General features: G+C 36.7%; 1 protein-coding gene across 1 annotated transcript in view; it reads left to right on the top strand.

Moving 5' to 3' along the window:
• Window positions 1-4758: 4758 nt before the first annotated feature.
• The window catches only part of ZNF804A (zinc finger protein 804A), a 295932-nt gene continuing 279059 nt past the window's right edge, over window positions 4759-21631 (top strand). The window contains exon 1 of the mRNA XM_058711967.1: window positions 4759-5090. Coding sequence (XP_058567950.1) covers window positions 4980-5090 — 111 coding nt within the window. The 5' untranslated portion in view covers window positions 4759-4979. The remainder of the gene's footprint in view (window positions 5091-21631) is intronic.

Here is a 21631-nt window from a genome sequence, read left to right as displayed (position 1 = left end):
CAGTTTAACTATGCCACACCTTCATTCATGCAGATGTCATGATATCATTTGGTCTTATCTAAAAATAAGCAAAACATTTATGTGTTAAGATTTTAGATTTTTCCTCATTAGTCCAAAACAATAAAAGCAGTAACACCTGACACCAATGTGATCACAAAAGTGAATGCAAACAAAAGATATACAGTGACAAAACTTCGTGACAAATTATTATTATATGATTTCACTAATGATCAAGAATATGCTTATTATGTTAAGATTATTACAGGAATGAAAAGGAAAGTTTTGAATCCCAATAATATACCCTGTAACCACTAAGTATATATCACACACACCTTTGAAAAACACTGAAATATACTCTTTTCTTTTTTTCAAGGTGACATAAGAACAGGAACTTTGTTCATAGAAGCTCCCAGGTAAGGCTCTAGTGGGGACCCAAAAGTGAATCTAATTTGTGGATCATTCACTTTAGTGATAGGAAGTTATTCAGACAGACAGAGTAAAAGCATCCAGAGATTGTAATGACAGGAGGTAGGCAGTCTAAGCATGTGGAGGTAGTAACATATGGTCTCAAATAGCAGTTAAACAAACTTAAAAAAAAAAAGATTTACTTTCTTCCGGAAGAGCTAGGCAGAGCGAATTGGGGCAGGGATTCTGGATGCAGGGGTCTAGACACTGGTTTGGGAAATGAGGCAAGACCTTGGTTTTGCATTTCAAATCAGCAACATTGTCTTGAAATCTTGTGTGAGACAGGAGGTGGTCAGGAACAATACCTAGTTGCTGAGCAGAAAATTGCTATCCAAATTTGGTTAAGGAAAGCAAGATGAGGAACAGAGAATGAGGTAAATTAGTACAAACATGGAGCTTAGGGGACCTTGATTTAAAATCACAGTTGTAGAAAGAGAAAAATTGAAGCATGGTTGCAAAAATGAACTGCAATTTTTTTAGACTAATATCATTATCTAAAACTTTCATACTTAAATTATTAATTGAATTTTTTTCAATTTAAAAGTTTCCAATTAAACTCAAGTGATATATAGTTATCCCATAAGATATTTTCAAATGAAAATATTTTCTGATTACAAAATATTGACTCTGCATATTTATAATAGCAGTTAGATATTTAGCCTAGGTCTCCAGGTCTCTGATATTCAGGTCTCCTAAATTCTCCAAGTGACTGAGAAGAAATATTTAAGTATTAAAAATTTGGGTAGCATTGTTCCATAGAAATAATCTATGTCAAAATAATTACTAATAACAGAAATCAGAATTACTTTAAATAATGAGACTAGGCCATGGGTATCAGAGATTATAACATAATAAAGAATTTAAAGATGCTTTCCTATGGACGTTTTTCTTTACACCATTACAGAAGGAAAGATATGGGAACAGCAAGATAGAAAGGCATAATTTATCGCTGTCTACTGATTTCAATTTATTACCATCTGAGATGATGGGGAAGTCCTGATTCTCTACTTATCTTCTCTCTTCATTTTTAGCAAAATTCAAATGAAAAGGTTCTTTCATGTTTGATATAAAAACTCCACTACGTTTAATGGTTGTTTGTTATAGTTAGAAGCCAGACTGCACATGGTGGTGGCTTACTGTCTCGAACATTAAGGTTAATATGATAAAGGAGTCCACAGGTAACAGAGCCCATTGGTAATGGCATAGCAATTATCATACAGTGTGATTAGTCGTTTTATTTGAATGATCATTATAGATGTGGCTACTCAATTGAGATAAGGGCAAACAAAAGGCAACTGCACTCTCTTCTGACATAATGTCTATTTAAATTCAAGGTGTAGGTACAGAATCTTGCTGATCACACTATTAGGTAATTTTGAGATAGATTACCACATATAGAGAGAAACATTGAGGACAAATTTTATGAAAAAATGCATATTCTTTCATAACTGTCAACATCATGTATAGCAGCAAATCTGTGGTGTGTTTATTACCATTTACAAATAGTTTTACATGTCACAGTCTAAAGCCACCCCATCATACCATCAAGCATGCAAGTGGCAAAAGTAGACATTTCTGAAAGTGAAGTGACCCTGCATAGATTATTAAGATACTTTATTTATTAGAATGATATATATGTATCATAAGATATTCACTTATATATTATATTTATGATATATATGCTATATAAACAGCTACTAGAAATACAATGTGACTTTCCATATAAATGATATTATGTTACCTGGGACGATTCCTATAAATGTTCCTGTTTCCTGAACTGGAAATTCAGCTTCATGATGTAGATAAAGATATGACCATTTTTTTAGAAGTATTTTTCGAGGGAAATATTTCAAAAAAACCTAGCTTAGATTACTATGACTTGCACACACAAGAAAACTATATTATCTGATTCTTTCACATAGAAAGCATCTTCCATTTCCTAAGGAGATGCCTTACTATGGTTCAGTAATAAAGAAGATTTTTATCTCTTGTCTAATAACTGAAAGTTTTGAAAACTTCAGAACATGTAGTAAAAATCATACAGGTCATTAATTGTTCCCAAAATGATATGTACAGAGAATGCCTGCATCCTCAAAATATAAATGAAAAATAGCTGTAATGATAGGTGGCAAAATGAGTTTAATTTCCACACAATATTTAGTGCATATCACTTATTTTTTCCTAATAGAATTATGTTCACACTGAATTCTAACAAATTATTAGGTGATCTGTTTCATTGAGTATATAAGTTTTGGAAATTCTTGCTCTCTTTTTCTCCCAAGACTTCCAGACTCCCCCAAGTGGATATCTGAGAAATTTAGCCAATACCTCTAAATAACTGTGACACTTCATAATGAGCTATGATCAATCCACATCAACTTTTTTTTTTTCCTTCTTTGTTTGAACTGAAGCATGGCACATGGGGAATTTCCCTTAGATAAATCTAGCACTCCCCTCTTCTATCCCTGTAAGTTATAATTTACTCACATGATTATTGCCTCTCTTATTATAAACACTCTTTTTCTCTCCCTTCTCTTCCTCTTTCAAAGAGTGATATCAAACTGGCAGATTCATTTAAGGACCATATTGTAGTTTGCAGAATCATTGCTGTATAAAATGCTATCTGTGGGATACCCAGAATGGAATGCCTTGAAATCTTGACCTTCAAATAAACAAGATAAACACAGGTTGTATCAAAGTGCAGTTTGCGCTGACACAGGAGCATCAGAATGTCTGGAATCTGCTTTAACCAATTAAGCCATTCAAGGCTAGAGGAAAATAAAGCCTTCAGCAAATCCATTGAAGGCACCATCTCCCAGCATCCCACCGCCTGCGATCGATCTTTTTTAAGTGCGGACTAATGAGTCGTATATATACCTGATGGGATGCTCTCACCCTACCACCTCAGAGGAGTTAAACTTACACAAAGAGAGAATCAACTGGGTGAGAGGCAGGGTGGGAGGGCACATCCAGGCGGATGGCTGCCTTGGCCCCTTAAAAACCAGCCTGATGGTCCGTCCTCAGGGAACGCAGCAGACCCCCATCCCCTACTTTCCATAACGAACCCATTAGTTCCTTTGCAGGAGATTTTCCATTCAGGTCGCTTCTAGGGCAAACGCTTTTTGTTCGCTAGCACTCTGTGGTGGGTGGGAAAAGAACTATAGAGAAATGCAAAGCAGGGCTCGTGGCAGCAGCTTCTTTGCGGCAAAGCATCCCTTTCCGTTCAGCTTTGGCAATTTAGGAAGAACCGAGCTTCTCGGGGGAGATGGGTGAGGGGGGACGCCAGGTCCAGGAACACATTAACCAAGAGTCCCTGTTTTTACCTTCTATCCACTTCCACTCACATCGCCACAACTACCCCGCCCCCCCCACCCCCCCACCGCGGCCAGCACCCACCTCCCAAACTACCAACACAAACACTTGTGATCTCTACAAACGAGTGGTGGGGGTGGTGGGGGTGGGTGGGGAACATTTTCTTTCTCTAAGGTTCTGAACAGGATCCAGCCTCTACCCTAAAAATACATTAAAAACAAATAAAATCAAATAAGCCAAACCCAATGGGTCGCAACTATCGAGAGAGAGAGAGAGAGAGAGAGAGAGAGAGAGAGAAGCAGCTGCTGGCACCTGCCTGGATCCGCTGCAGTTGGAAGCGGTTGGCTTTGGTACTGAATTATTAATTTATTTATCCCCCCTCCCCCCTCCCCCCACTCCCCACTGGCAGGCAAGAAATCTCCGTCTCTTCGTTTTCCCCTCCGCCCCCACCTTAGAGGAGTCTCCCACTTGTCAGTCGCGGGTCGCTCTGCCGCCCGCCCGCGGTGGCCGTCGCGTCCCTGGCCCTCGGCGGCCGCGGCGCCGCGCGGGGGGCGTCCCGCTCGCTGGGCGCTCCCACTCGCGCCCGGACCCGCGCGGCCGTGGGTCCCGGCGGCGGCGGCGGCGGGGGGAGGGCGGGGGGGAGGCAGCGGGTGACAGATGTACTCCTCTGACAGCTCTCAGTATCAGCCCAGTGGCTCCCTGCCATTGGCTCAGTGCAATGGACCGGCAACGCCGCTCACTATAATAACACTCATGCCTGCCAGCAGCAGCAACTCCGAGTGCGGGCGCCGCGCGCGGGGGATGCTGCCGCTGCCGCCGCCGCCGCTGCCGCTCGGGCGGCTCCCGCTGCCCGGCTCCGCTCGGCCGCCGCGCCGGCACTGACTCCGGCTCCCCCGCTCGGTCCCGCCGCCCGGCCGGCCCCTCCCAGCCCGCGATCCTCCCGCGGGGCGCGTCGCCCCGAGGCGAATTAGCAGAGAAAGAGCCGGAGAGGGGGAGCGCCGAGAGCATGCGGAGGCGGAGGCGCCTGGGCGCGCTCGGCACAGGGCTGTAGTGGGTCTGTCTCCCCGCGGCGGGCGAGAGAGGCGGCGGTGCGCCCTCGCGCCGGCTCCCCAGCCCACCCTGCCCGGGCTCCGGCGCGCTGCGGCTGCGGGCGCGAGGTGCATGGAAGCGGCGGCTGCGGTGGAGGAGGCGGCGGCTGCCCCATGGAGTGTTACTACATTGTCATCAGCTCCACGCATCTCAGCAACGGACACTTTCGCAACATCAAGGGAGTTTTCCGGGGCCCTCTCAGCAAGAACGGGAACAAAACTCTGGTAATAGCTTGTTTCCCTCTCTCGCTCTCTCTCTCTCTCGCCCCCCCCCCCCCCAAGAGGGCATTTGGACATTTGGAGGATTGAGGTTACCGTGAGATTTTGGAGGTGTCGCGATTCAGTTTGGTTTATAATATATTAATGGATCTGTCTTGTGGGGGTGGGGTGAGAATTAGAGGTAGAAAAACGCTGGAATCTTGAGGAAGCTGGGATCCATGGTTTTGGTTGACACTTCCACGATGCTCTGGACTCCCAGCACCTCACTCCATAATGCTGGAGGTTACCAGAACGTCTCCTCATTTGAAGCAAACTGTGTCAACAGGACCTTCTTTTATTATTTATTTATTTATTTATTTATTTAGAAAAGAGAAGGGCCCTAACCCCTAGTGACCCTCTCACATCTTTTGGCTTAGGAAGCTGAAGGTGAATGGGGATGTGGGTGTCTCCGATGGAAGCAGGGAACCATGTGACTGGTGGCGCGGAGTAAGTGGCGGGATTGAGTGATGGTCTCGAGAGGAGTTCGTATTCCGGCTGTCTCCTGAAGGACTGGCAGCAAACTTCTCTAGTGAGGAATTGTCGGTACTAAGCTTAACAGAGGGACTCCAGAACCCCACATCGTCCACTTTAAGCTGTTCACTCAAAAGAGGTTGGAGAGAAGTGTGAAGGGCGAGCACTATGTCACAATAAGAGCCACTAGGAAACATGCCAGACAAGCAGAACCCATGCAGTTGCTGGGAGGTTCTCACTGGACCACAGAGCTTCATCTTTCAGCGTCCTAGTAGGAAGAGTACTTCTGATTGGTGGCAGAGGATGTGCTGAGCATTGAGATAGTGCAGGGTGATAGCTCTTACTTTTTCTTCCAGATCCCCTGTTAGCTACAAAACCTCCTTGCCTGACTGACTCCCATGTATTGTATCTTCTGAGAAGTGTACACTTCAAAAAGATACAAAAGGAAGTAGAGGAAAGGCTCCTTAAGGCTAAGTTCTGCAAGGAGAGCAGAGCTAGAGTAAGGGGGTAATATGCAAATGTATGTATCACTAAAGTCTGGGTCCCTTTTTTTTTTTTACAAAGTTGTTACTGAGCCTGAGAAGGTGGAATAGGAGAAGTTTAAGGACAGACTCATTTAGTCCAAAAGTAAATACAGTATTCTTAATCTCCTTTTCTTTGCATATTTTAAAATATGATTCTACGTGATTTTTTTAAAGCGATGGGATATTTTCCAAAAATGAAAAGTTCTCTTCTAAAGTTTTAGATGAATTCTGGTATTCATTCATTTAAATGAATTCTGGTGTTGATATTATACACTTAATCTTTTTTCTTTTTTTCCTGTGAATCTATTGGAATCCTCCTCTCAGATTTTTAAGATGCAAAGAAGCAGGGTTATTTTGTTGCTTTTATTGTTGTGGTGTTGAACAAAAGAAAGTGAAAATACTCTTCTAGGGTCTTCCTTAGTGGAGTATTATGCAGACCAGTAGGCAAAGGCTAAGGGAATTATTGAAATTGTTTTGGTTCTCATTACTTTCTTAAATAACTCACTGTGTGGGAAGATAAATATTTTGGCGTGGGGGGGGGACTCTTCAATTTAAAGGAAGTGTGCATCAGTTTGTTTTTTAAATCAAGTTTTACTTGTGGGAAAAAGCAAATTTACTGAACAAGATCTTTATACTTACAATAATGGTGTAAGTAAACACACACACACAGTAGAATTCATTAAAAAAAAAAAAAAAAGTTGCCAACCCTGAACTTGTTAAAATTCTGATAATCTTGATTTCTTAAGTCAACTTTGGGTTCTAGTGGTGGTTCAATTTGCCTATGCTGATTTGTTTGTTGTGGGTTTGGAGCTGAGCCATTCATTATCATTCATATTGACAAAAGATAGGTTAAAGTCTAGATTTGCCAGTGTAAATTTGGGATTAAAATGGGTGTTAAAAAGCAGCTATCTAAATGAGATGAATAAATCTAAATATGGGCAAATGTTGGAGCATAAGCTGGAATAAGAAGGATTAGAAATTGCTCTTATATTTCTCTTAGTTATAGTAAAAGGACTTACAAGGATTTAGTAGCTAATCCTTCCAGATTGTGTTTATAAACTGCCCAAATATGTGTAAGAGATTTACACTGAATAAAATTAGGTATATTTTCATATATGGTCCAACTATATTTGAAACTATTACCTTACAACATAATATATGTCAAACATTTGTTTTCTATATGTGTTCCTAGGATTTTGTTATTAAGGAGAATGAGATTTATGCCTGCCTTTAAGTATAACAGAAGAGATCTAAACATACTCATAAATGAATGTTTTTAATTAAATAGCTATCAATATTTACCTAGAAATGTATTCTTTACAACATATAGGATACTATGAGAACTTAGTGTAAACTAAAAGGTACTATGAGCTAAGTTCAGAAAACTGAACCTCAAAGTTCTCAGAATTAGGAACCTTAAGAAAAAACACAAATATTCTCTTAAAAATGTATGTGTACTACATTTTGAATATTTTCAGCTAAGAATTTGTGGTATTACTTTTTAATACCAGTTTCATAGTGTGAAAACTATGAGAGCATTTTTTACTTTCTTGTCTATTTGACTTTAACATATTTTGAATTTTGCCTTTAAAACATCATCACATTTTTGCATTTTGATATATGTATTAAGTTAAAAGAATTTTAATATTTCACTTTTTCTTATTTCAGGAAAGCACACTTAAAACCATTCAGGTAAAAAGTACTTAGACTTTACCAAAGACATTCCAAATATTTTCAATTACTGAATAACCTAATGGCTTTTCTGAACATTTTTTTTAATTCATATTTTTAAAAGATTTTATAATCTTCAAAAAAATATTGAACAATGTAAGATAAGCAATAACTGTTAATACAGTGTTATTTCATGAATTAAAAGTTACTTATGTGATAAGGGTACCTCAGGCTTCAGTGACACTGATTAATTGCTTTAGCCCTAAAATCCAGAATGTAATCCTCCTACTTAAACTGAGGAGATTCTCAAAATGTACAGTCTTCCCATAGATCATATTATTCACTCATACATACAATTTTGAAAAGATACTTAGAGATCAAGGCTGCTGTTAATCTTGACGTTATTTCTGAGCTTTCTAATACATTCCTCTTGACAATTTTAACTGAAAATATATAAATGTTCATTTCGCAGGGTCTTACAAGCAAAGAAAAGGTCATTTCAATTGTCATGATTTCTGTTATAAATATTATCGTATCTGTGAGATAGCTTTAATTCCATGGAATAAGAGATAAACTAATATTTTATTAGTGCTGCAGGATATGTCTGAAAACTTATATAATTTAGTGGCAATGAATAAAGTTTACCATCCCTGTATCTTCATTCTTTTTCCTTAGATTATCCCTTAGATAGAACCATTGTGTATAAAATTATTTATTGGATATGCTGATGTTTTTTTTCAATTGTGCCACAAAATTTATTTTCCCTAATTATATATTTTAAAACTTTTAATGTAACATATTTAAATATATATTTTTCACATAATTTAAATATATGTTCACTTTTAATATGAAATTTGGAACTTTGGAAATCATTACTAATTTGTTCATTACATTTTATTAGTCAGCATTTTTTATCTCATAAGAGTATTATGTCTATTTTACTGACTGTGGAATTCAGAAGAAAATGGTGGTCATACAGTAAATCAATATTATAATCTCGATTTCCTAATTCCAGACATATTTCCTTTATAATCTAGATACCAAATTAAGGGGTTCCATAGGAATTGGTGTGTTTATATCCACACTGATAAAGAGATGGTGTAGGTGTTATCTGTTGTTTGAAGGCACCCTCCTTTTCCACTCACCTTCAGCTGTGGAGAAATAGATTCACAGAATAATTTGAATTCAAATATATTTTAAGTCTCATCCCCCAATATGCTAACATTAATGTTTTCTGTCTGGCCTAAGCTCTGTTTCTGTAGGCTGTCCTTCTTTTCAAATATATTAAGTACCATATTTGGCAGGAGAAGAAGTATTGATTTATTAATCGGTTCTCAACATGTTTGTTATTTAATTCATTTAGATTTGAGATACCTCAGTTGTAAAGCACTATTCTAGGCACCACCAGCTCTGTGCGAAGCATCATGTGTTAAATATTATGCATTAAGATGTATTCATGTACGCTCCTGTTCATTTTGAATGTGTTGAAAAAATACTCATATAGTTTTGACATGTTTGCAGGTTTCTTGTCACTCAGGACGTTTTCATATGTATTCATTTTGAAAAGAATGAAAAATTCTGGGTTTTTTCCTTTGTGTATACAGGAACTCACTAAAATTAGGAAAGTCTTTGAAATATATTCTTACGGCCTTTTGTTCTAATTATCATTATCTAATATAGCATTATTATTCATGTCATCTCCTTACACATTTCTATATCTCCTAGGGAATGTAATTTAAAAGGTTTCTCCACTCATTGAAACCCACTTATGTAGCACATTTAATATTGTGCATAAGACTAGAGAGACTAGTTGTTGAATTAGTGCTGATGAAAAATTACCATTGTTGGGTTGATATCCTCAAGAAAGGTCAGGGATGAGGGTGGTTTAGAGTGCTATCTTAGGATATTGCCAAACTTTCCTCTTTATAAACTTGTTCACATAATTAGTCCATGATATATTCTTCCAAATTTCTTTTAAACTATTATATATTCAGTATCAAAGACCATCTTGTGTCTCACTTTTCTGAACTGAAGGTTTCATATATTCTTTGCTATATTTATTTTTTTATTGTAGCAAAATCTTTACAAGTGTGCGTTTTTACAACACATTTTTCAAGTAAGGAAAATAACTTATAATTGAATTATTGATATTATGACCTACTTATGACCTATTCATAAACAAACAATATTTTAAGGCCAACATTATCAAGTAATACCCTGATACTGGCATAGCTTTGTTAGTGCGTTAAATACTAATCGAGTTATTTTTGAAAGCTGAAATTCAAATAGTGATATAATATCTTATCATCACTTCTCAGTTCCTCACCAATATTTTCTAGGTTATTGATGACTGCAATTAACATTTTTACTGAAAATAGAGATCAACAAGAGCCTTGGGGATCACCTAGTCCAAGGTCTCCTATGGCCGTAGTCAGGGCCAAATTCAGGCTGACGTAGTTTGTTTAGTGTGCACTGTGTTTTAAAATATTTGATTTTAAATGTCATTCAAAGAAAAATGCACTTTGCTGTCTACACTGCTCTTCGCTGCTACGTAGGTTTTTCACTTACTTGCATTACCTTCCTGACAAGTGAAGGCACTTGAATTTCTCACTCCTTGTTTAGTCTGAGAACCAAATTTTACATATGGGGAGAGAAACGTTTTCATCATTCTGCATGTGCCCTTTGTTGTACCAACTAGTAGGTAGATAATTCTCTTCAAAAAGTTTTGGCATGTTCGTATTTTTATAGTATCTATTTGCTATGTATGGTTGAGCTACTTAAAAGTATTCTCCAGATCATACATCTAGGAATGTTATCACAATAAAGAAATATGTGGATTTGAGGGTGATGCATTTTAGAATTGCAAATTTTGCTCAGGCTGTAGGTATCTTTTCGGTAATTTCTTGGTTTGGGTTCTTTTAAAAATTAATATTGAATATAACTTTATTCTTTATATTTTTAATAAACATGTTTAGTTAATGTAACATATTTGGAAAATAGTTTTTTCAAAAGCATTATGCACAGGGGAAATAATATTTTTAATAATTGTAATGATAGCTCAATGTTGAAATAGTTTCCTTCAGTGACCCTGAGATATTACCATTTTAGGCAATGGCTGTATATTTGGAGTTTTAGTAATCCTTCTAGAAAGAAAAACGATAGCAGTTTTAATCTGTGGTGTACTGAGGCCAATATTCATGAAGAAATATGTCTATCACTTTTTTATATTGCTAACTACAAAAAATAAGAAATATCATTTCATTAATTTTTCTTTCTAAAAATTTTAGCCTGAAACCACCTGATCTATTTTATCTCATTTGAAATTATTCTTTGGTTCTGAGGAACTACTTACCACTTAGATATTACATTATGATGGTGTTTTCAACTAGCAAGGTTTCATTAATTTTATAAATGTATTACAGTATACTTTCTATCACAGTATAAGATAAAATGGGGTAATAAATAATTAAAACTTAATCCTAGTTGTCAAAGTAAACAAAATCCATTACCTGATGTAGTACTCTGGACTCTTTCATAATGGTTTGACACCATTAGAAGAAAGTCATATACTTTTGTAAATATAAGAACATTAAATGTATTAAATACTTATGATGACAATGCCATATTCAAATTATAAGAAAATATTATTTTTCTTAAATAGCTTTAGAAAAATGACCTTTGTGGTATTTCATAGCTAGCTTTATGTGTCAACCAGAATAGCATTCAATTATTTAATCAAACACTAATCTTGTTGCTGTGAAGATATTTTGTAGATGTGGTTAATGTCTACAATTCTTTGACTTTAAATCAAAGAAATTAACCTAAACAAATGTGCATGGGTCTCATGCAATCAGTTGAAAGGCTATTAGAGCAGAAACTGAGGTTTCCTGGAGAAAAAATTCTGCTTCAGGACTGCAGCAACAAATTCTGCTTTGAGTTTCCAGGCTACTGGCCTGATCTGCAGACCCACAATCACACAGTCAATTCCTTATTCCCTAGCATATTAACCTATCTATCTGCCTGTCTGTCTGGCTATCTGTCTCTCCTATTAGTTCTGTTTATCTGGAGAACCCTGACTGATATATAGAGGATCAGTTTATTACAACTCTTTTACAATAAGGCAACTCAATATTTGAAATACAAATCATATTTGGATTTAATAGGAAATGGGTGAAATTGACATTTTAAAACTATTTAGGTTTAAAATTGATTGACCTCATTGTGGAGTGTTTCTGTTCTCTTACAAAAAATTATAATAATTTTATTTTATATCTTTGCCTGGATTACAATCTATCCGCCATCAATCCCTCTGCTTCCCCCCCCACAAAAAAAAACACTTTTATAACTATGTAAAATATAGTTATTTTATCTATTCACCTCCAACAGATAGTCACACATGCACTTATTGTATCTGGAGAAAATCAGGCTATCTTTAAAAAATTTTTTTAATGTTTTTATTTTATTTTGAGACAGATACAGAGCATGAGCAGGGGAGGGGCAGAGACAGAGGGAGACACAGAATCCAAAGCAGGCTCCAGTCTCTGTGCGGACAGAACATGGGGCTTGAACTTACGGACTGTGAGATCATGACCTGAGCTAAAGTCGGACGCTTAATTGACTGAGCCACCCAGGCGCCCCAAGAAAATCAGGCTATCTTTGAATGAGAAAATATTTTAATCCTAATCTCAAGAGTGTATTATTTGGTAGGCAGAATTTAAGAAAACAGTCTTTAAAGGGGGCTATGTAAAATGAAGGACTTAGTTTTAAAAAACAAAAATGTTTTCATAAAAATATATAGAATGCAGTGGATGCCCCTCCAGCTGAAACAACTAGAAACACAATTGTAGTTGAACCAAGTTGGACATATTGGTACTTGCGGGAAAGAAGATAAAGTGCACACTATGGGGAACCTTGGTACATCTCATGAAGAAGGAATAAGGAATCATTTTATAGGATTTGAGATTGGGTAAAGTGATTTTGTAGAGCTTTGATTAAAGCACTGTTTTATTCTGGATACCATAAGAAAGGAGGGTGAATTCTATAATTGGTTCTCTTAGTACTTTTTATCCAGGAGGCAAGGACAGAGTGAGGGTAAAGCTGTAACTGGCAAAAAAGCAGCTTTTGCTCATGTCGGCTGGCAGATGAGGATGTTTGGTAACAAAAACAATGTTTGTTTTGTCTGTCCTCAAACATGATTGCTGAGTGGTCTTGTGTTTTCTGTTCCATCATGCTCATAGACGACCTTGCCTGATGTTAGTGGGCTGGGAAACTCTTCCTGTTTGATAAGATAATACCCACTCTCAGATCCAGATAAACTCCTACCCGACAGTTCCCAATGACTGCTTTTTTCTTTCTCAGATACGACATGAGAATGGATAGTTGCAAACAGGTGGGAGGCAAGGCCATTAGCGAAGATAATTTCAAGGAAATGACTTCCAAAGTTGGGGACTTTTAGGGAGGAGGGAGGAAAGGAGAATGGTCAAGAATTATCAAGGTGGAGGGGCACTTGGGCTGCTCGTGGGTTGAGCATCCGACTTCAGCTCAGGTCATAATCTTGCAGTTCAAGCCCCACACTGAGCTCACTGCTGTCAGTGTGAAGCCAGTTTGGATCCTCTGTCCCTGTCTCTCTGACCCTCCCCAACTTGCACTCTCTCAAAAATAAATAAATATTGAGGCACCTGGTGGCTGAGTCAGTTGAACATCTGACTTCAGCTCAGGTCATGATTTCGCAGTTTGTTGGTTCGAGTCCCTCATTTGGCTCTGTGCTGACAGCTCGGAGCCTGGAGTCTGCTTTGCATTTTATGTCTCCCTCTCTCTCTGCCCCTCCCATGCTCACGCTCTGTTTCTCTCTGCCTCTCAAAAATAAATCAACATGAAAAAATATTCTAAAAAATAATAAATAAACATTAAAAAGTAGTTATCAGGGTGGAACAAGAAGGACATGTGTCTTGCACTGGCACATTAATATGTGGATTTGGAAGATAAAACATCTACCCATCTCTTGAGATACAGGGGAATGTTTTCAAGAGAGACAGATCAGATGGATCAAAAAGTAAAGAGAAACTTCAATGGAAAGTCTAAAGCTAAAGAGATTTCACTGATAATAGGCATTTCAAAATTCAAGAAAGCACAGTCCAAGTGTTTTAGGACATGTGGAAATACAGAGAATTGTGCCATAAAAGAGGATATGAAATAATCACATGGAGATTAAACTTTAGAGAATGAAGCATTTGGAAATTCTGGGCTTCTTGTGAAACTGACATTATTGAGGATACAGGGTAGGGTAAAATTGGTTTTGATAATCCCAGTACAGGTAGTAGTATCAGGGGAGTGGTGGAGGATAGCAGAGAGGTAGGGTTTCTATGGGGAGCACCCAGAGTTCCTGGGCTCATGTTTGATTCTTTCTGTGAGTCTGAATTATACAGGGCTCCACTCTGAGCCTACTCTGAGCCTCAGAGCTTTCTCCTGGCCCGGCTGAAGTGTCATGGCAGAGGGACGTGGTTAGTTCTAATATGTAGATTTCCTCCCATATTCAGCTGCTGGAGATTTAAAGTACTAACAATAATTCAAAGGTTAATCCATCCAAATTGTGTTAACCCACACAAGCCTTGTTTGTGTCTTTCAGATAGGAAACTACATAATTCAATGTAGAGCAAGCAAATTTGGAGAGACTTTGGTACAGATCTGGAGCTCAGGGAGTTGTTAGGCACCTTAGATGGATTATGGAAAGCAGGAAAGTTTGGGACAATAAATTACTGGGAAAGAAGCTAAGACCAGTTGCTGAGAAGGAATGGGTTGAATGATGAGAGGTTTGTACTGAATTATTTTTCCTATAACTGGTCAAGAATAGAAAGAGGGGATAAAATATAGATTCTATCTTTGTTTAATGAAAACATCTCAAGTGACATAGTCCAGTGTCCTCCAAGTCCTCCACTGCCAGTGGAAATATCGTAAGGTTACCTTTCAAAACTTGATATTTAGCAAATCACCTCTTCTTGCTGAAATGAGACCAAGTACCTTCATTCTGGGAAGAGAATCACTGCTTTCACTCCAGGATTATATTCTTGCATCCAGTTTAGCATGTCTTCATCAAAATACTCACTGCCATACTTACCCAGTGGTTAAAAGTATAAATACTTTATAACCAGATGGATCTGAGCTCAAATTCTGGAAATACCTCTGTATCAGTGTGTAGTGAGTGGAGTTGTTTGTGACCAAAACCCCAAATATCAACTCTGTATCTAATAGTGTTTTAATTATATATATATATATATATATATATATATATATATATATATATATATGTGTGTATGTGTGTGTGTGTGAAAACTTCATGAACATATATATATGTGTGTGTATATATATATATATATATATACATATATAATATATTAAGCAGCTTAATAATTTCAAAGCCAAGGACTCTTTGATTTTATTTATATTTTTCCCACAGTTGTAAGGTGGTTACTGCTCCAGCCATCACATCTACATTCTAATCTAGAAAAAAATGAAATGAGTAAAGTAGGAAGAACAAAGTTGACAGTTCTTTTTAAAAAAAATTCCCACCCAACAGTGTTTGCTTATATCTCTTTTGATGGAACAATGTCACAGAACCACTACTAAGTGTAGGGAAGGATGAAAACATGATTTTTTAAAAACGTGATTAATTAAGCTGGGAACACATCACTAATCCCAATAAAAGCAGTGTTCTGTTAGTAAGAAAAAGAGATAATTGATGATACCCTAGAAGTCTACCACAACTAGTCACTGGCTTTATGACCTTGGTCAATTTCACCTCTCTCATTATAAATTATATTATGTTTAATGGAGTTGTTAATAATTCTTACCTAGAAAACACGTTGCAAATCAAATGAAAAGTAATTTGCCCAGGTTTGATACATAAGAAACTCTAAATGATGGTAATGATCATAAAATTTTGTATCATGAAACTCCGTACTCCTAAGAAGCTGACTCTTTAGAAAAATTTAGGATTTATTTTAACTCTCTTCAATAATGATTAGCATAACTGATTCCCTTGCAAGGTCTTGGATCACTGCTGTTCTGGTGTTACAAAATTAATACTTACACTAGGGGGCGGCATAACATTTCCTCTTGCTCTTACATAGACCTGTATATAGTAAATAATCATGGATTAATAGATTTGTCAAATACAGTTATTACAGTTTTATTAGCCAAAAGTCACTTTAAAATTTCACTGACCAGGAAGTCAGTATGGTCATGTGACATAGGTGTGATGTATTTGCCCTATGCTCTATTTGTGTATTTCACCACGTAGTTATTTTCTACCTTAGTCACATGTGATGTATGTATCAAAATGGAGCTGACATGGAGTTGATGTCCAACTATACCTTACTAGACTATATTCCTGGCTGAAATTGGGTCAGTTTTTATCATTGAAGTTGATGTTTCTGAGTACTTTTAAGTATCTTCAACCAAATCATTTTGTGAAACTTAATGCCCAATTTATTTTAATGTCATAGTTAATATATAATTAAATTTGATTCACATTTTCATGGAATTAAATTATTAAGCAAAATAAAGGTGGACTGTGATGACCACTATTTGTTGACACAAGAATAGCTAAAACACGAAATAAATAATATTTGAAATTGTGAAATCTATCATTTATTGCATTATTGCCACAAGTCACATTGCAGGAAAATAGTTGAAAAATGTCTGAGACTCAAATTTCCCACTTTTATTAAAATTCAATGGAATTTCCTCCATACAAATTGGGATTACTTTTCTTAGAGAAAATGTACAGATTGCATAAAATAACACAAACTGTTCTATTTGTTACTAATCACTGTGAAATTATTGATGTAACATGAAAGATGCAATTTTTATGGATCAAGACTTGGAGGAGTTTGATAGTATGATACATGCTGCTACTCAAAAACTCAAAAGGCTATTTTCAGGTAGGGTGATACTAAAAAATGATGTAGCATATTCCATATTGCTGTCCTGGAGACCCACATTTTTAAAAAAATTTTTTAATGTTTTTTTTTTTAATGTATTCTTGAGAGAGAGAGAGAGACAGATCATGAGTGAGGGAGGGGCAGAGAGAGAGAGGGACACATAATCTGAAGCAGACTCTAGGCTCTGGACTGTTGCTGTCCTGGAGACCCACATTTAAGACAATCTATTACCATCCCATTTCACGGTAAAGGGTTATGAAGTAAATAATAGTAGTAGTGGTAATAATAATCATAGTAATAATAATGACAATAATAATAAAACAATTTGTTCCACTTTGTACAGTGCATAGCATAGCTCTAAGCATAATTTGATAATGTAAGGAAAAAAATTGGAAACTAAGGATATTGTTTACTTATAGTGTTAAATTGGTCTAATTAAAATACTGTATCAATTCAATTAATATATGCTATAGTCACTAATTGTTATCCTTCCAGGCACTAAACATGCCAACTATTTTGACACATTAATAAAGTGCTAATACAATCCTATCAACTATTGAAACTATAGACTATGTGAGATATTCTTCTCTTTTCTTTCAGCACCCCACATAAGTGTAGTATCTGTTCACGGACACAGGCAAAATAGGCATGCACACATGGAAAAATCATTCTTTGTCTCCTCTCTCACCACCGTCTTGCTACACCCCCACCGTAGTCCAGAGAAGCAGAGAAGATATTGTTACTCCAGTTTTAGTCTGTCTGCATGTTTGTTTCTCAGGAAGTACATGTAATTCTACTAACAGTTTTGGCCGGCCTAGGGATCCAAAAAATTATTTAGTTGAAAAGTAATTAAGAACTCCACTTCCCCCCTACCTCAGCCAATGAATATAATAGCAGAGGTCTGAAAATAACAGTGGTAATATTTTGGGAAATCTGAAGTAAGCTGATGGCCAAAGTTCCACTGGATGATCACAATCCTAGGAATTAAAAACAAATAGAAGAAGGAAGGGGAAAAGGAGGGTTGGAGTGAGGGAAAAGAAGAGTGAAGAAAGTTAGGCAGTTCTTGGGCAGTTAAGAAGACTGTAAACTGATATAAGAAGATGTATCAATTTAAATAACTGGATGATGGTCCATCCAGATTTGGCTGGGATAATCGCAGCTAAGGCTGTTGTCTTAGAATGCTTAATAATGGTACTACCTTTACCTCTCTGATTTGGATGATAATCTGTATGAGAATCCTTTAAATGTAGAAACCTCCACAGTGATGGGAATCAGTTTGAAATGATTTCCTGTTCTCTAAACTGGCTGAAGTTCTGCATTACTTTAGGATTTGTAGATTCCTGCGAGAATGCTATCTCCAGATGATGACATTAATATAGTACTTGGCTAGTTTTTCAACAACCCTGAGCCTTGTTGTTGTTTCAACAACCCTAAGCTTCATTGATGAAAGGAATGCTGTTATTCTTTTTCCCAGTTTGGGGGTAGCTGCATGATGGACAAAGGGTTATTCAGAGGCAGGGCACAGGCACAGGGTCACTAAGAGGTCATCTGTGGCAGATGCAGTAAAGAGGAGAACACTGAGTGTCCAGTGGCTGTGTGTGAGCCAAGCCTTGTCAGTGGAGAATCCCTGGGGCTCATGAGCCAGCTGCATTGTTCCAAACTATTTAGTGGAAGAATTTTGCCCAAGCCAATTTTGGTTCCTCAACAAGACTCATTCAACAAGGTCACCTTTGAATCTGTCAGCTACCTAATACTCTTCCAATACATGTATTTTATGCTTCATGTAATGAGTTAATTTTGGTTATTTTTAGCTGAGAGACCTGACTAGAATTTAGGACGACTGTGGAATTGGCAATTTTTTTCAAGGACATGAGTACTGTGCTGGGTTTTATATCTAAAGAGTTTTGACAGTGTTCACTCCCTCCTTTGCTTCTCATCAGTCCCCTTGATGGTTTTCTATAGTGAAAGGTGTTCAGCCTCTGGAATGAGATTTAGGTTTGAATTCTGGCAATGTAACCTGGGCCAGGCATTTTTCCTCTTTTAGGTTAGGTTTTTTATCTATACAACATAACAAAATTGTAGTTCATTTAGTCCCTGCTATATACCAGGTGTTATTTGAAACATGTTATGTAAATCATATGTAATTACTGTTGAAATGCTTTAAGATGGGTATGCGTGAACAGGATTATTGTAATGATTAAATAACATAAGGGGATTCTCTACTTCAGAGTCTGATGATATACAATAAAAGCTATTGTTATTTTTGCCAATATTGATATCTTAAATAAGGCTCGTCCTTCCTCCTTTCTGAAGCTGATACAAGGTCTTGTGCTTTTCAGATAGAACATGAGGGATGCCAAATGAATAATACTTATTGTAGGTGCTATAGGGAATCCTGTGAAAAATAAGCCAGGAAATTGATCATAAAATTTAGCACCTATATATGACCTATGAGAGGATTATCTAGTTTATTCTATGCAGGAAAACTGAAGTTCTCTGGTGTACAGATTTCAGACTAGATGATCATACTTGTTACCTGAAGATGTAGAAAATGCAACATCCTGGACTTCACTTAGTATCTATGGTTAGGGTCCATATCTATCGTTGCTTGATTTCAACTGACTTGTTCCAGAAGGACACTTGGAGGTCACACACTCATATTTGACATGAGAAACGAGACTCTGTTCTTCTTCTTTCTTAGGTTCTCTGCCCAACACTTCTCCTCATCCCACTTCGCCCCCAAATAGAACCTTTAGAAAGCTGGCAGAAATGCATGTTTCATTGTAAGGAAAAATGAAATTTAGAAAAGGTTTAGTTAGAATATAAGGACATAATCTTAAAATTCGATAGAGTCTAACCTCTACAGAACAGATGAAGATGTAAAACTTCATGTTGTAAGCAGAAAATAATCTAGTTCTAGCTTCAGCCTCATGAGACAATTTAGTTAACTTAGCCAATTTCCTTTTCAACCATGCTTTCATTAAGCATGAAGAAATTAGAAGTAATAATCCATATCATAGTATTTAAGAATTTTCAATGTATGCTATTTTCTTCATTCATTGTGTTGAACTACAAAGCAAATGGTTGAGCTAATAGTAAACATCAGGTAATTTACAACATAAAAGACATAAGGGTGAATAACTTCATGAAATGTTGGGTGATAGTAGGTATTTTCATGAAAAGTATGTGGAGGATTTAACAGTGCTAGCTTGGGTTTATAAATAAAATCTTATATGCTAATTATATTCTTATTAAATCATATGATATATCTCAATTACCTTTGGTATTAAAATTATTTTATTTTAAAATTTGGTGCAGGTACTGGTTGTTATGTGTAAGTGATGAATCACTAAATTCTACTCCCGAAACCAATATTGCACTATATGTTAACTGGAATTTAAATAAAAACTTGAGAGGTACCTGGGTGGTTCAATCTGTTAAGCGTCTAACTCAATTTCAGTTCAGGTCATGATCTCACGGTTTGTGAAATCGAGGTCTGAATCAGGCTCTGTGGTGACAGCACAGAGCCTGCTTGGGATTCTCTCTCTCCCTCTCTACCCCTCCCCCACTTGCATGCTTGCTCTCTCTCTCAAAATAAATAAATATACATTTAAAAATTAGAAAAATAAATTTACAGTATTGCCCATTTGTTTATCAATAAAGCATTCAATAAAGACATTTTCATGCTTCTTTTTCATATAGGGAACTGGACAGAAGCTAGTTAATTAGATTTAATGAGCTAAATGGCATATTTTATATGTATTATATATTGCACCAAGGTAGAAAAAAGATTATTTAATAAACTATATGATTTTAGTAAAATTCAGAGCTTAAGATATTTTTCTAGTATTTTCAGTTCACTTTGCAATTTTTCTTCCTTCAGCTTTTTTCACTCCTAGTGTTTGCAATCTTCTGTTTAGTAACTATTAAGAGTAATGGAAGTTCTCAAACCAAAGCAGATAATGAATTATTTGTAAGTCGTTTATAGCTGAAAGAGTGCCATCATTTTCTAGGATATATTATTGGGTTTTTCATTTATAGGAATAAGATAAGAGAAACTGTCCATTTTCTAATCACTGGGCTTTGCAGCACACATTTGTCAAGGCTTGGCTTTCAGCTTTAGATGGTTCATAATATGTACGTTATCCTCCTGTCTTTCTCAGAAGATTATTTTCAGGGAGAATACAAGAAAATGAAAAGATCTGAAGCCTTTTAATATATTTTTTGGTAAGATGTGGGTGCTTCTAAATTTATTTTCTCCTAATTGCTGGCTGTGCTGCAAAGAAGAGGAATGGGGGATGGGTAGGGCAAAGAGAAAAGCACCTTGTAATGTGTCAACAGAAAGGAGCCTTTGAGCGGCCCTTTGGTGTTATTTGTAAGGAGCTTTCTACTATCTCTATCCTCATCAATTTGGCCCAGTTCTAAACTGTGTGTGTGTGTGTGTGTGTGTGTGTGTGTATACAATAACGATAAAAGGTCTAAATGTAGTTACAAGCTTCTGGATATCTGAAGGGAATAGGAATATTATTAAGGATTAAGGATGATTTTATGCTAAGAAAATATAGTAACATTTTGAAGTAGAGAATAAAGACAACATAATTCATTGCAAAACAGAAGCTAGAAACAAAAAGCATATAGCTATAAGTGATAATAAATATCCATTGAGTGGAGACTCACAAGATAATAGCATAGCCCTACATCACATTGCTTCTAACTTCATATTTTTATTTGATTATGTATTCATAATACAAGAAGAATATGATTTTTAATCAGGCAGGTACCATTATTATCTACATTTTACTTAGGGAAAACTTAAGAGAATCTAAGGTTATTGCCAGAGACTATAAAAGCTGTGAATGGTTCAGCCTAATTTTGTCATAAGTTGTGTTTTAGTCACAACCTC

This window comes from Neofelis nebulosa, chromosome 2 (assembly GCF_028018385.1).
Source record: "Neofelis nebulosa isolate mNeoNeb1 chromosome 2, mNeoNeb1.pri, whole genome shotgun sequence".
NCBI lineage: Eukaryota > Metazoa > Chordata > Mammalia > Carnivora > Felidae > Neofelis > Neofelis nebulosa.
Note: the sequence above shows the minus strand (reverse complement) of the source record. Positions and strands in the feature narration are given on the sequence as shown.